Source organism: Diadema antillarum, unplaced genomic scaffold (genome assembly GCF_040938485.1).
Source record: "Diadema antillarum isolate AM-2024a unplaced genomic scaffold, OU_Dant_1.0 seq00000122_RagTag, whole genome shotgun sequence".
NCBI classification, from domain to species: domain Eukaryota; kingdom Metazoa; phylum Echinodermata; class Echinoidea; order Diadematoida; family Diadematidae; genus Diadema; species Diadema antillarum.
Window position 1 is genome coordinate 430,034 of NW_027271202.1, and position 12,935 is coordinate 442,968.

Consider the following 12,935-nt stretch of genomic DNA (forward strand, 5'->3'; position numbering starts at 1 on the left):
AGTTATGGTTGAGACCTAATTTCAGGTTTCTAACCATTTTTGGTGAGATAATGAGAAACCTCTTATAAAATGTGAAAGAGCATGTAATTCTATGAGGAATTCAACGTTTATTTGATGAAAATTGGTTTTGAAATGGCTGAGATATCAAAAAAGAGGGATTCTAATAAAGTGTGGGACCCACACTTTATTACGATCGCTTTGTTTTACTTTGTTTTTTGATGTTTCAGTCATTCCAAACCCGATCTTCGTCAAATAAACTTTGAATTCCTCTTAAAATGGTATGTTCTGTACTATATCATAAGTGTTTTCTTGGTATCTCGCAAAAAGTTAAAAACCCAATTCTCATCTCCACCAAAACTGTACTATCCCTTTAAAGTACACATTCCTACAGAAGTTGGTTCAACATTAAATAACAGTGGAGGCTGCAACAAATGATTCAAAAGAATTGTGACAACATACTTGTGCCCATATATGACTTTCGGCACCTTGTCTACACATTCAAGAGCCTATAAACATGGCAGAAAATGGCAATCACCCATTATCTCTTTGCACAATAGAGAATGCACAACCCGTGGATACACAATAAGATAACGTGATTGGACAATGTACTCTATCCACAGATTATTCATTAATTAGGTGATTATCATAGAGTACACAATCTGGGCGACTGCATTAGTTTTCCACTGTCAATGAAAATCTCATTGGCTGCTGATATGGCTGTGTGCAAACTATGACATCAGTCTACAGAATGTAACCTTTATACCTCGTGTGGAATTTTACAAGACCACACAGGTGGATCACACTGGAATCAGAATCAAAGTCAACTACATCTTATTTGTACAGAATATGATTCCTAACATGCACAGTTTCCAAGAATGTAACATTTAAATGCATTCCTATTTCATACTCTTATATTTTAAAATCAAAATGCTCTGGTTATAATGCTAGTCTGTCACTGAAATCCCCCGGTGCTTCATTTGCACATTCACCAATCAACACAGACTGACTGAGATTATTGAAAACTGTCAGTATAACAGGATTATGTACCAAGGGCCAGGGGTACTCCCTTAATCATTGTATCCCCTTGGCATTCATGAGGGATCATGACACTACTACTGCCTGAGTGGGTGGCATAACTTGAGTAATAATGTAAGGTTGTTAGGGGTTAACCAAACTTATACCTGTACTAAGAAATCATCTAAGAGGCTACAATTGAAGTGGGTAGGCACATGACGGTTGAACAAGTCTGTCCCTTTGATACATCACCAGTATATAAAACTATGTACTCTTATATCTCCAAGTTTTCAAACATCGTTAGAGTCTGTGATTTGCTTCTTCTTCTTTTTCTTTTTTTTTCTTTTTCTTTTTTGGGTGTGGGGGGGGGGAGGGGATGGCATTATGCAATAATACCGTAAAGTTCCGTGTATAAGACGCACTATTTTTTCGTCGGAAAACGTTGAAAATCGGGGGTGCGTCGTATACACGGGTACAGTCGAATCACGGAAAAAAATCCGTCATGTACACCCAATTTAATAAGCCAACTTGGGGCCATGTATGCCCATCGACGTTTGGAAGGTAAGCAATCACTAAAACTTACGGATAAATTAGCGATCTTTCAATCTGGACACACACAAAAGCTGCAAGTACGAGATAAACTTACATCGGCCTTGTGCAGTAACGATGTATCAATCTGGCCATAGACAACAGCTGTAACAGCACTGCTGTATGCTACCGATGTCAGTCTACCAAGCTACCAACAGCCAACCTAGTAGCTGGAATACGCGATGTACAGGTATCATTACTAAATTACCGATACCGTAAAACTTATCAATGTACTAGTATCAATATGGCCATAGGATCGACACTATGTCACCGCAAATATGAACGATGTGTGAAGCATGCATGCATATCCATGTCGTTCGTTTGCTCTTCATTTCACGAGGCCAGCTAGGATAGCATAGCTACACTGTAGCTAGCTAGCTAGCAAGCCTTTGGCATAGGCAGCAGCTACAGAGAGGCTTTTGCAATGGACTCGCGTGCACACAGCGATCGGATCAAAGCGCGCTTGCCCGTTGCGCGCTGTGTGTGCAAGTCCATTGCTCTCTGTGTGCGTGTGCTGAAATTATAGCGAGCTGCCTTTTGCAAAAGGTTAGCACTGTGCATACAAGCATGGTACAAGAGACACACGTTACTGGTAGTGCATGAGTGTACTACCGTACGCACCGCACGTCTTGCCGTATGATCCCTCTGCTACACTTGTTGATGTTTTTCTTATTTTCCGTAATGAACCTTCCAGTCTGACATGCGTCAATATGCGAGACCCTCTGCTATCATGACAGCAAAGATCGTACTGTACACTCATGAGTACGATATGCATGACACATGTACCACGGTTGAAAGGCAAAACAATAGCAAGTGAGTACCGAGACAAGTCTCGCATTTTGCGACTTCCATATTTTGCCGATGTCCGATGAATACCGTTAAAAGAAAATATAAAAGGAAACGAAAAATAGAGCAAATACATGCTGTATTCTAGGGAAATTTTGAGCTGAGATAATATGTATGACACACGCAATATTTGCGTGGACATTTTCGTGTGTGTGTGTTTTTTTTTTAAATTTTAGGTCCGAAAGTAGGGGTGCGTCTTATACACGGGTGCGTCTTATACACGGAACTTTACGGTAATTGAAAGTCTGTGGTCCACAGACAGTAAGAATCAGTAGGTAACTCCTGACTAAACTTTTAAATAAGCAAGTACCACAAATACACCTGAGAAAAAAAGTTCAATCAGAATCAAACGCCCCTCAGAACTACACTCTACCATACATTTATTTTATTACCCATTTCTGTGCCAGGGACTATGACCAGTGTGTACAATGCTATGGGGGTTTTCTGTGCCAATCAGCACTCAAAGTACACAAAGGGATAAGGGGTGAGAGGTGATTAGCACAAACTAGTCATAGACCTCTTTTCAATAAACTTGGGAAGTTTGAGAGGCAAACAATAACTGTTTGGTACGTGCAAGATAATTGTAAAAAATTGGAGTATTTGACATCAAAATCACAACGAATGTGACAATAAAGAGATAATCAAACAGTCATCGATTTGTTAACTAAAAAAAATCTTTTAGTGGAAAAATGAACAAAGAAAATGGGATTCCATCGGGATCAGAACCCGCGACCTCCGGATGCTGGCCCGGTGCTCTACGGACCGAGCTATGTAGAAAGCCTTAGTTCAGTGTTCGTCCCAGAAACCCTTAATTCTCAATGCTCCAATGGTCAGAAGCTATAGCAGTATGTTTATGTGTGACACACAAGTACACACTTGAAGCTGGCATATCAAAAACCTGAAGGATAATTCAACTTTGGGATAAATGCGAGGGATCACCGAAGTGATGCAGCTTTTTCATCATGTAACAAACGCAAACAGAAGAAAACTGACCAGAAATGATAATTTATTAGTGGAAAAATGAGCAAAGAAAATGGGATTCCTGACTCACAGTGCTTGGATCTTTGAGAGACTCCTGGATCTCAGCCTGACGAAGAAACACGTTGCCACGGCAAACCCGCCACAGCATCTGCTCAAAGGCCGGGATTCGCTCACGTCGAATCACACCAGTGACAAACCTAATCAAAATACAGATGTATAATTTCAGAAATTACACGTGTACATGTATGCAAAAATTTGACGAAAATCACTGATAGGGCGAAACAGATTCTACGCATTAAGAGGTGTGCACTATACAGTCTGCATAAATTTGCAGGTATCTCCATGCCCCTCAATGGGCATGGGCATGGGCTCTGAATCAGGGAGATTTTGAGATTCTTTTGTCAGGACATAAGGAGATATTAACATTTTTGGTGAGCCCCCTGCTGAATCAAGGGAGACTTGGCAGCTCTACTTGACTTATATATCCTTTTTTCAACTTGTCTTACACAAAATAATTCTCTTGGTACGTGTACATGTATGTTGTCTAGCCAACTTACCCAAGCTGCATATCAGAGAAGCCAAATCCTTCCTCAGGTCTGTTTCCCTACAAGGTGAAACACAGATTACAGTTTGTGACACAATGCATTTCAATAGAGATCAACAAATCACAACAGAAAACAGCAACAAAGCAAACATGGCTCTCTGAGTCAGGAACAAGAAGGTTGTATAACACACTTAGGCCCTTATGCACTGATGCTGTGATTTGATACTGAAAGTGATACTTATGACCAAATCCATCATTACCGGCTTTTACTGGACTTCCTGGTATCTTGCTTCATAGACCCCAGTAGGTCATGTTGCCATTAGCACAGCTTGCCTGCTTGCTAGGGGCAACTCAAACTTACGGTTGGGCAAGTAAATGAATGGTCAATTGTCCATTCAAAATATGGGACCTTCACCCCAAAGCTTATTCTAACCAGTAGAAGTAGTTTTCATATGTACTGCAGGTGTACAATTTTAATGGTACATAACATATTTACTGTCTCATCAAATGTGTAATGTTTAATATTTCTTTTACAGGGTTTGAATTTGACCTATGACCCTTTACCTCTTGGAAGAAGGTCTGAGTGTTTTTCAGGATGTGTTTGAGCTCCGTCAGCTCCAGGAAGTTTCTCATCAGGGCCTCCTGGTTGGTGTTCACCTCCTTCAGTTCGTTCTCAAGCTTCTCGAAACATGCCTGGAGAATGGGTGGATGGGGGAAGAGGGAGTGGGAATGAGTACATCAAGCAAGTTTCTACTATTAACTCTTTATGTGCCATGATGGAAACCTCCTTTGTGCCATGTGCATTATTCTGAGACAGCAACATAGTCATGCATTGAGAAAATATTCTGTTTTTCAAATCTATGTAACTTTTTAAAACTTTGATACCTTTGACATGCAATGAGAAAAGTTGTAGAAAAAATGTCAAGCTTTGATTGGATGTAAATTAAATGACAAATTATATGATTATTTTTCTTTCAAATGACCAGCAGCTAAATTGATGTACCTGAGGCATCACTTTTGCACACAAAACAGTGACAGAAAGTTAGAATTTATTCGCAAATCCAGTAGGGAACACGGCTTGATATTCAAGCATCACATAAAATGCAAGCTATGTGTGACAGAAATGGAACCGCGAGAAATGCTTTCATTGTATTGTAGTGTTGGGCAATTTATCGATCGGTTTGGGCGGGTTTGCGCATTTGAGCAGAATATGCAAACTTGGCATGCCATCGATTAAGTCGGGTGGTCGAACGTGGCACATACAGAGTTAAACACCTCAAGGGCATCGAAAAATGAGTCTAACGATGAGGATAATAACCAGGAAATCCTCCAGCACTATGCCTTTCTGCCAGAAAGGTATGATTTGACATTGGCTCTCGCTAAGAATAGTATTAACCACTGGACACTAGTGGACAGACAGAAAGACGCTATCACGAGTTTCAAGAATGCATTACTGCAAAGGGAAGATAAGCTGTCTGGAAAGGCACAATAACAATCCACATCATGCTACATTTCACTTTGGCATACATGTGCAACATACAGCAGACTAGCATTTGAGAGCAAAAAAAAAAAAGCAAAATCCTAAAAGCACTAACTTGTGCTGATTTACATCCTTCTGACTCCCTAAACTGAAACTAGTATAACTGCAAGAAGTTTGTATAGTCAATTCTTTTTATTCTTGAGAATCAGACTAATTCATATAAATAAAGTCTTATCATCATGAAAGCTTTTGTGCACTTCTTTTCAGAGGAAAGGGTAATATACAGAGAAACTAATATTTGGTAAATTTATCTAATGAAACCAAAAGTTTATGGTAGTGGCTTTTGTATAAATAAATAAATAAAAATATGCATAGTCCTCCTGTTGTGTTTCTCCTGGAGGGTCTTTGATTGTTACTCATACCCATTTCTAAGAAGACACGCCATTCACAGTTATTTCAAAGTTATTTCAAAGATGTTGGCTACATGCACGAGATCACAGTCATTATTCAATGTCTGACTCGGTTGACATTTCTTTCATTGCAGTGCCCATAGAAAGGATGGGTATCACATTCATTCATTCAAAGAGAAATATAGGGTGCACTGTGCCCCTGAAGAAAACTGGGTGAGGTATGGTAACAAAGTCCAAATGCAGAGTATCAGATGGCCCTGGCATCAGGTATTAAGGTGACTGAGAAAAAAATCTAGCATTCCCTCTGGAAAGTAAACCACAATTTATAGATGGATTCACATTTGACAGACTCAGCCATGTTAAGTAATCACACAGCATGTCATACTTGTACCTCTGAAAGATTTTGACTTGTAAAACACAATATCAAGGGTTTGATCCTGTGGTGTTATTCTTTCTTCTTTCCCTTTAAAAGATAGTTTTCTTTATTTCTCTGAAAGGGACTTACGTGTACATGTGCTTTAGTAATGACAAAAAAAAATCGCAAGTAGAATGTTGGTGATCATTTTACACATGTCAAGTACTCAACTCTCTCTATACTTTTACAACTGTGCTACACATCAATGATACATCCCCTTGTGTTTTACATGTAATGTGAGAAAACATGCAATCTTTATGGATGACTTCTAAGAAGAGTAACATTGAATTATTACAAATCTGTTTACTAGGAGAGCAAAGAATACCCTCCTACTTACCTCAAGGTCAATCATTTCTCTCGGAGCAGGTGCATTAGGGTTTTCCCCTGTGTTCAGGATGGAGATACCACTGGTAGTCACTTCTTTCTCAAAGAAACCTGAGGACACCAATGAAGGAATAATGATGTAATAGTGTTGTCCTATAAGATGTGTGTGCACGCTGATAACCTGTTGAGGACAGTTTGATTTTGCTACAACATGCTTGTCCCATACACACACTTGCCTGAATATACTTGGACTCGTCCTCAACGGGCGCATTGCAGTCACTTCACACAATGTTGTGCATCTCATACAACATACTTATTACAACATCTTTTGTTACATGATCAAAGTATGTGATCTATATCAAAATCATGATCCATAAAGATACTATGAACTACCTATACAGCACACACATTTCAAAGGAATTCTAAAAGCTATGCAAGATAATGGCCTAGACCAATCAATGTGTGTCTACTCAAAAATCTATGAAATTTTGTCTTGCCTCTGCGAAAATATCATGTTTATTCTTACAGCATCAAATTAATGTGCACTATCTTTACACATCTTAACTGATTGATGGAACTATTCTCCCCATGACAAAAGCTAATTTGAAGAAGAACAATTCCATGCAAGCTAGTGATCATCACGTCTTGTCGTATTGGAAACCAATATAAAAGGGTACATGTAATCCTGGCTGAGAAGACATTGATCAGTTTGTCACAGGGTGTGCTTCTCTCACACAGAATAACTGTCTGGATCATGTGACTGTGACGGGAAGTAACAACACACAATTCAGTGATCTTGTGACATAGCTGTCACATGACACCAGACTGGTATATAATCAAAGTATCTCGTGGCATTATCATTTAGTAACTACTCTTTTAGCACTTCCTTGAACTAAGTAAACAGTTAATTAGTTTGACAAACATTTTTGTTATTAGATATGCCTAATTGCTTGTTTGTTAAATAGATAATGTGTTACAAACAATGTAGTCTCTATCAAAAGTGTGTTTTAAATCACTGAGAAAGGTTTCACATCTACCTACAAGTCACTGAACATAAACTGACTTGAAGAGCTGAGTGTTAAAGGGATGGTATAGTATTGGTACAATGTAGAGATGAGGATTGGGCTTTTAACTTTTTGCGAGATATCAAGAAACCACTCATGAAATAACAGAGAGCATACCATTCTAAGAGGGATATAAAATTTATTAGATGAAGATCGGTTTTGGAATGGCAGAGACATCCAAAAACAAAGTAAAACACAGGGATACCTTTAAAAGGTGGGATCCACCTTATATTAGGATTGCTTTGTTTTGGATATCTCAGCCATTTTAAAACCAATTTTCATGAAATAAATGTTGAATCCCTCTTGGAAATCCTTGCTCTTTCATATTTCATAAGAGGTTCTCATTATCTCACCAAAAAATGTTAGAAACCTAGGTTAGGTCTCAACTAAAGCTATACGATCCCTTTAATGGTCATAGCTGGGGTCCAGAATCTTTTGTCTGGATGAAAAACACTTGGACTTTTACCATTTGAACACAGCTTTATTGCCTTCACAGCCATTTTTTTTTAAATAGCATTCATTGTACACTACAATAGAGGTATATCTATGACACTAGCTGTACACCAGTTGTCATTTATAAAGGGTTTTCTGACTGTATGCAAAGTGATATTCAACGCGCTGCTGGAGACTTTTATGACAGGTAACTGGAGCCAGGTCAGGGTACCAGCTAGTCTCTGCCAACAGCCCTCCCGAGGTATACTAATTGCATGAGAAGTGCTGTGATGGCCCTCACATGAGAGGGAGGCAAGCCACCAGTGAGAGGCAAGTATCAGGAAGAGGGCCTTTGGATTACCCACTACTAATCTTTTCTTTTTTTTAAATTTGATTGAATTCACTGCCAGCAGTATGTAACTAAAAACAACAACAACAACAACAACAACAACAACAACTACTACTACTACTACTACAACAACAACAACAACAACAGCAGCAGCAGCAGCAGCAGCAGCAGACTATCCACAGAGGCTGAAATCCATGTGTATTTGTTATTGATGAAGAATTGACAGGTGAATGTTGCAATTCCACTGATCATTGGTTATGTGTCTGAGTGAATCATTCATGAGGAAAGATGTGCCAGTTTATTTCTCCTGGTTCACAAATGGGAAATTCCATGAAGTTGGGGCACAAAGTGTTACATTTTAGCATAACTCAATACTAATTATGCTATACATATATTGTTTATAGGCTTTACATTTGTATTGAGACCATACATTTTCCTGGAAATTTTGTGCCATTCAGACTCAATTTTGATGAAGTTATCTTTAAAAAATGTAACGGTGTCCTGTAGCATCGTGACGTGTCCATGTAGCATCGTGATAGTTAAAATCTGGTCCTAAAAGACAAATTAATGCAATTAGCTTGACCAAAATTTGATATAATATGCATAATTACTAGATTAGTCAGATAGCTAAATATCTTAACTTTCCTTTCCACAGTTTTACTTTTACAAGAAAATTACACAATGTGTCACTATGCTACACGGTGTCCACCAAATGTAACAAAAAAGGACACCGCGTAGCATAGTGATACATTTTGTAATTTTCTTTTAAAATTAAAATGGTGTACAGGAAATTTGAAATATTTAGCTATCTGACTAATCTAGTAAATATGCATATTGCATCAAATTTTGGTCCAGCTAATTGCCATAATTTGTCTCTTAGGACCAAATTTTAAAATATCACGATGCTACATGGACACGTCCCGATGCTACAGGACACCGTTACATATTGTTTAATAACTTCATCAAAATTGAGTCTGAATGGCACAAAATTTCCAGGAAAATGTGCGGCCTCAATGCAAATGTAAAGCCTACAAACAATAAATGCATAGCATCATTAATATTGAGTTATGCTGAAATGTATTTTTCAAATATCACGATGCTACATGGACACTGCCCCAACTTCATGGAATTACCCAAATACAGTTGAACCTCTCGTATCCGGACAAGTCGGGACCGGGGCTCATCCGGATAAGGGATTTGGCCGGATACGGGAGACTCAATGCTTTAAACATGTATACATGTACATACACATGTACTGATGTAGCCCATTGTAGTACCACATGTAGTAATGTGTGTACAGTACTGCAACCTTTTCATTGTTACACTCAGTAACAGACCCTAAAATAGAAGTTCGTGTTTGCACGAATGAAATCATTTTCTTTTATAAATTCTTGGGATGATTTACCTAAATAATTACCGGTATTAAGAAATGTATCAAGTATATGTAATTCATTGTGTTTGTGTAGGAGATCTCAAGGAGTTGGGAATCCCCCTTTCCTCCCGTAATTATTTTTTAAAAAATCACGGCGAGATTGCGTCCGTATAATAGAGAGATCCGGATAAAGGGAGGCCGGATAAGAGAGGTTCAACTGTAATGCCCACACTCACAGATCAGTTCACATATAATGGCAAATGCCCACATTCAATACCCCAGTACAGCACTGAGTGACATCCTTTTAATAGCTTCAACTTTACGTCACGCACAATGAGCTACGTAGTTCGGAGTTCCACTTTGTGCATCACGAGTGGAAAAAGGTCATTTGTACCAACAAGAAAGTCTGTTTAAAATTCATTAATAAGTAGTGATCTGTAATATGATTTTTCATGGAATCCTACATTAAAATGACTCATGCTTACCAGTGCATCCACCTGACAGCACCAAAGTGTTCATTAAATCTTGAGTATCCTACAATTAGTGAATAGAAAAAACCTTCTTAATGTTTTCAGGGTAGAGCAATGAAATGGAGGCATGTACCCCCAAGATGGGCCTTTCAAATTCTAGTCACCTGATCTTCGCAAGTTAGTTTGATATGAACCATCACCTATCATATTGGGCAATATGATTAATGCACTATCGCTTTGAAAACAAGGGAAGTATTGGGAACAGGCATATAATCAACTGAGAAAAAAGAAATAAAATTTTCTGAAATGTACACATTTGATGAGCTAATCATGAGGTTATGTCTTATTATTGGTGGTGAAAACAGCATGAAGGTCTTTGAAAAAGACTACCGGTAGGTACCTGCATATTATGTTAAATGAGACAAAGCTCCCGTTCCCACACACACTGTACGTACACATACAATGTATGCTCTACTAGGTAGTGGTTTTACACATAGACTGGCAGTGTACATTTTAGAGCTTCATGTACATAATTTACATGGTTTTGTGACACTTAAGTTGCATACTTTAATTTAAAAGCTAATGACAGGTTGTTTCAAAGCTTAAAGGGATGGTAGAGTATTGGTGGAGATGAAAATTGGGCTTTAACTTTTTTTGCGAGATACCAAGAAAACACTTATGAAATTGACCAGAGCATGCCATTTTAAGAGGAATTCAAAGTTTATTTGATAAAAATCGGGTTTGGAATAGCTGAAATATCCAAAAACAAAGTGAAACAAAACAATTGCAATAAAATGTGGGTCCCACACTTTATTACAATCACTCTGTTTTGGATATCTCAGCCATTTCGAAATCAATTTTCATCAAATGTTGAAATCCTCATGGAATTACATGCTCTTTCATATTTCATAAGAGGTTTCTCAATATCTCACCAAAAAATGATAAAAACCTGAAGTTGAGTCTCAACCAAAACTATACGATCCCTATAAAACGGCCCATGATGTCAACACTAAGAATGACACTCTGCATTTTCTATTTCAATGGGGGAAACAAAGCATCTAAGGGAGAAGTCTCATTTGTTTACATGGTCATCATTTTGACAAGGAGTGCAGAATATTTCTGGGATCATTAAATATCAAGAATCTTTCAAGGAAACCTACTTTCCCATCAAACAACCCCTTCATTCTAATACAGCTAGCATGAATTAGAAATTTTAATAGTGCATTAAAATGTCCCATGCTTTATATCATGATTGATTCTCAGAGGGACATCAAAGACCAAGGCCTTGGAGTTGTATTGATTTTTAAGATGGGAACATCATGTTCAGATAAAGATATGTCACCTACACTTGTAACTTATCCATACGATTGGCTATCAACCTACATCAGTCAACTGGGTTTACAAGGTGCACCTTAGTGATAGTGACTACCAAAGCCGACTATCACAGAAAAACATTATCTAGAGCTAAACCATAAACATGGTGAGCAAAATGCACTTATAGGGGTATATTTAATATCTTCTTACAATATGAAAGAGGATGTATAGTCCAAGAGTATTAGTTTTAACCTGGACATTTTTGGTAACAAGCTGATTTTTTCAGGATAAGTCCAGAAAAATGTCTAGAATAACATACTAAAAGTCCTCATAAATCCTCCTTGAGCGTTTTCCGCAATCCAAGATGGCGTCCAAAATGGCCGCCATTTCCAGAAATTCTTATAACTTTTCAACCAGAGAACCCAAATACAAAATTTAAATGTCTAAATATATGTTTTAAAGCATGAAGAACTCAATAAAATACATATCAAGAGATGTTGATGCACGCAAGTACCGAAATCCAAGATGGCGTCCAAAATGGCCGCCATTTTCTGAAATTCTTATAGCTTTTCAGTCAGGTAACCCAAATACGAAATTTAAATGTCTAAATATATGTTTTGAAGCATGAAGAACTCATTGAAACACATATCAAGAGATTTTGATGCACGCAAGTACCGGAAAGATGGCGTTTTAACTGGCTGCCATTTTCTGAAATTCTTATAACTTTTCAGCCAGGTAGCCTAAATACAAAATTTAAGTGTCTACATATATGTTCTGAAGGATGAAGAACTCAATAAAGTACGTATTAAGAGTTGTTGAAGCTCACAAGTACCGTAATCCAAGATGGCGTCCAAAATGGCCGCCATTTCCTGATTTTTTTTTTCATAATTTTGCAAGTAGATGTCAACTGTACACACTTGGAATGTCGAAATATACGTTTTGAGTCTCAAGGAACCAAATATAATACTTATTCAGAGATTTTAAAACACAAATAAAGCACTTGAGCACTTCCAGAAATCCAAAGTGGTGTCCAAAATGGCTGCCATTTCCTGTTTTTCTCATAACCCTGCAACTACGTAATTGCGATACGCACTTAAATGTATAAATATATATTTTAAGACATAAGGAACCCAACGAAATACTTATTTAGAGATCATGAAGCACATAAGTACAAATAAAACCACGTGAGTTCTTCCCGAAAACCAAATGTTGCCCAAAATGGCCGCCGTTTGTTCATCAAAATTTGCTGTTTTTAGCCTGTTTCAAGAGACAAAGAAATTCAACATAATGTTCGAGATTCAACAACTCAGAAGGTCCAGTGGAATCTTTCCC

The 12,935-nt window shown here is 37.9% G+C and overlaps 1 protein-coding gene across 1 annotated transcript in view; it reads right to left on the reverse strand.

Annotated features, from left to right (window-relative positions):
• Positions 1-12,935, reverse strand: part of LOC139727218 (V-type proton ATPase 116 kDa subunit a 1-like) — a 48,300-nt gene that overhangs the window by 17,488 nt on the left and 17,877 nt on the right. The window contains exons 4-7 of the mRNA XM_071638175.1: positions 6,616-6,713; positions 4,538-4,666; positions 3,987-4,033; positions 3,500-3,626 (exon numbers count right to left, since the gene is read on the reverse strand). Of these exons, the coding sequence (XP_071494276.1) occupies positions 3,500-3,626; positions 3,987-4,033; positions 4,538-4,666; positions 6,616-6,713 (401 nt within the window). The remainder of the gene's footprint in view (positions 1-3,499; positions 3,627-3,986; positions 4,034-4,537; positions 4,667-6,615; positions 6,714-12,935) is intronic.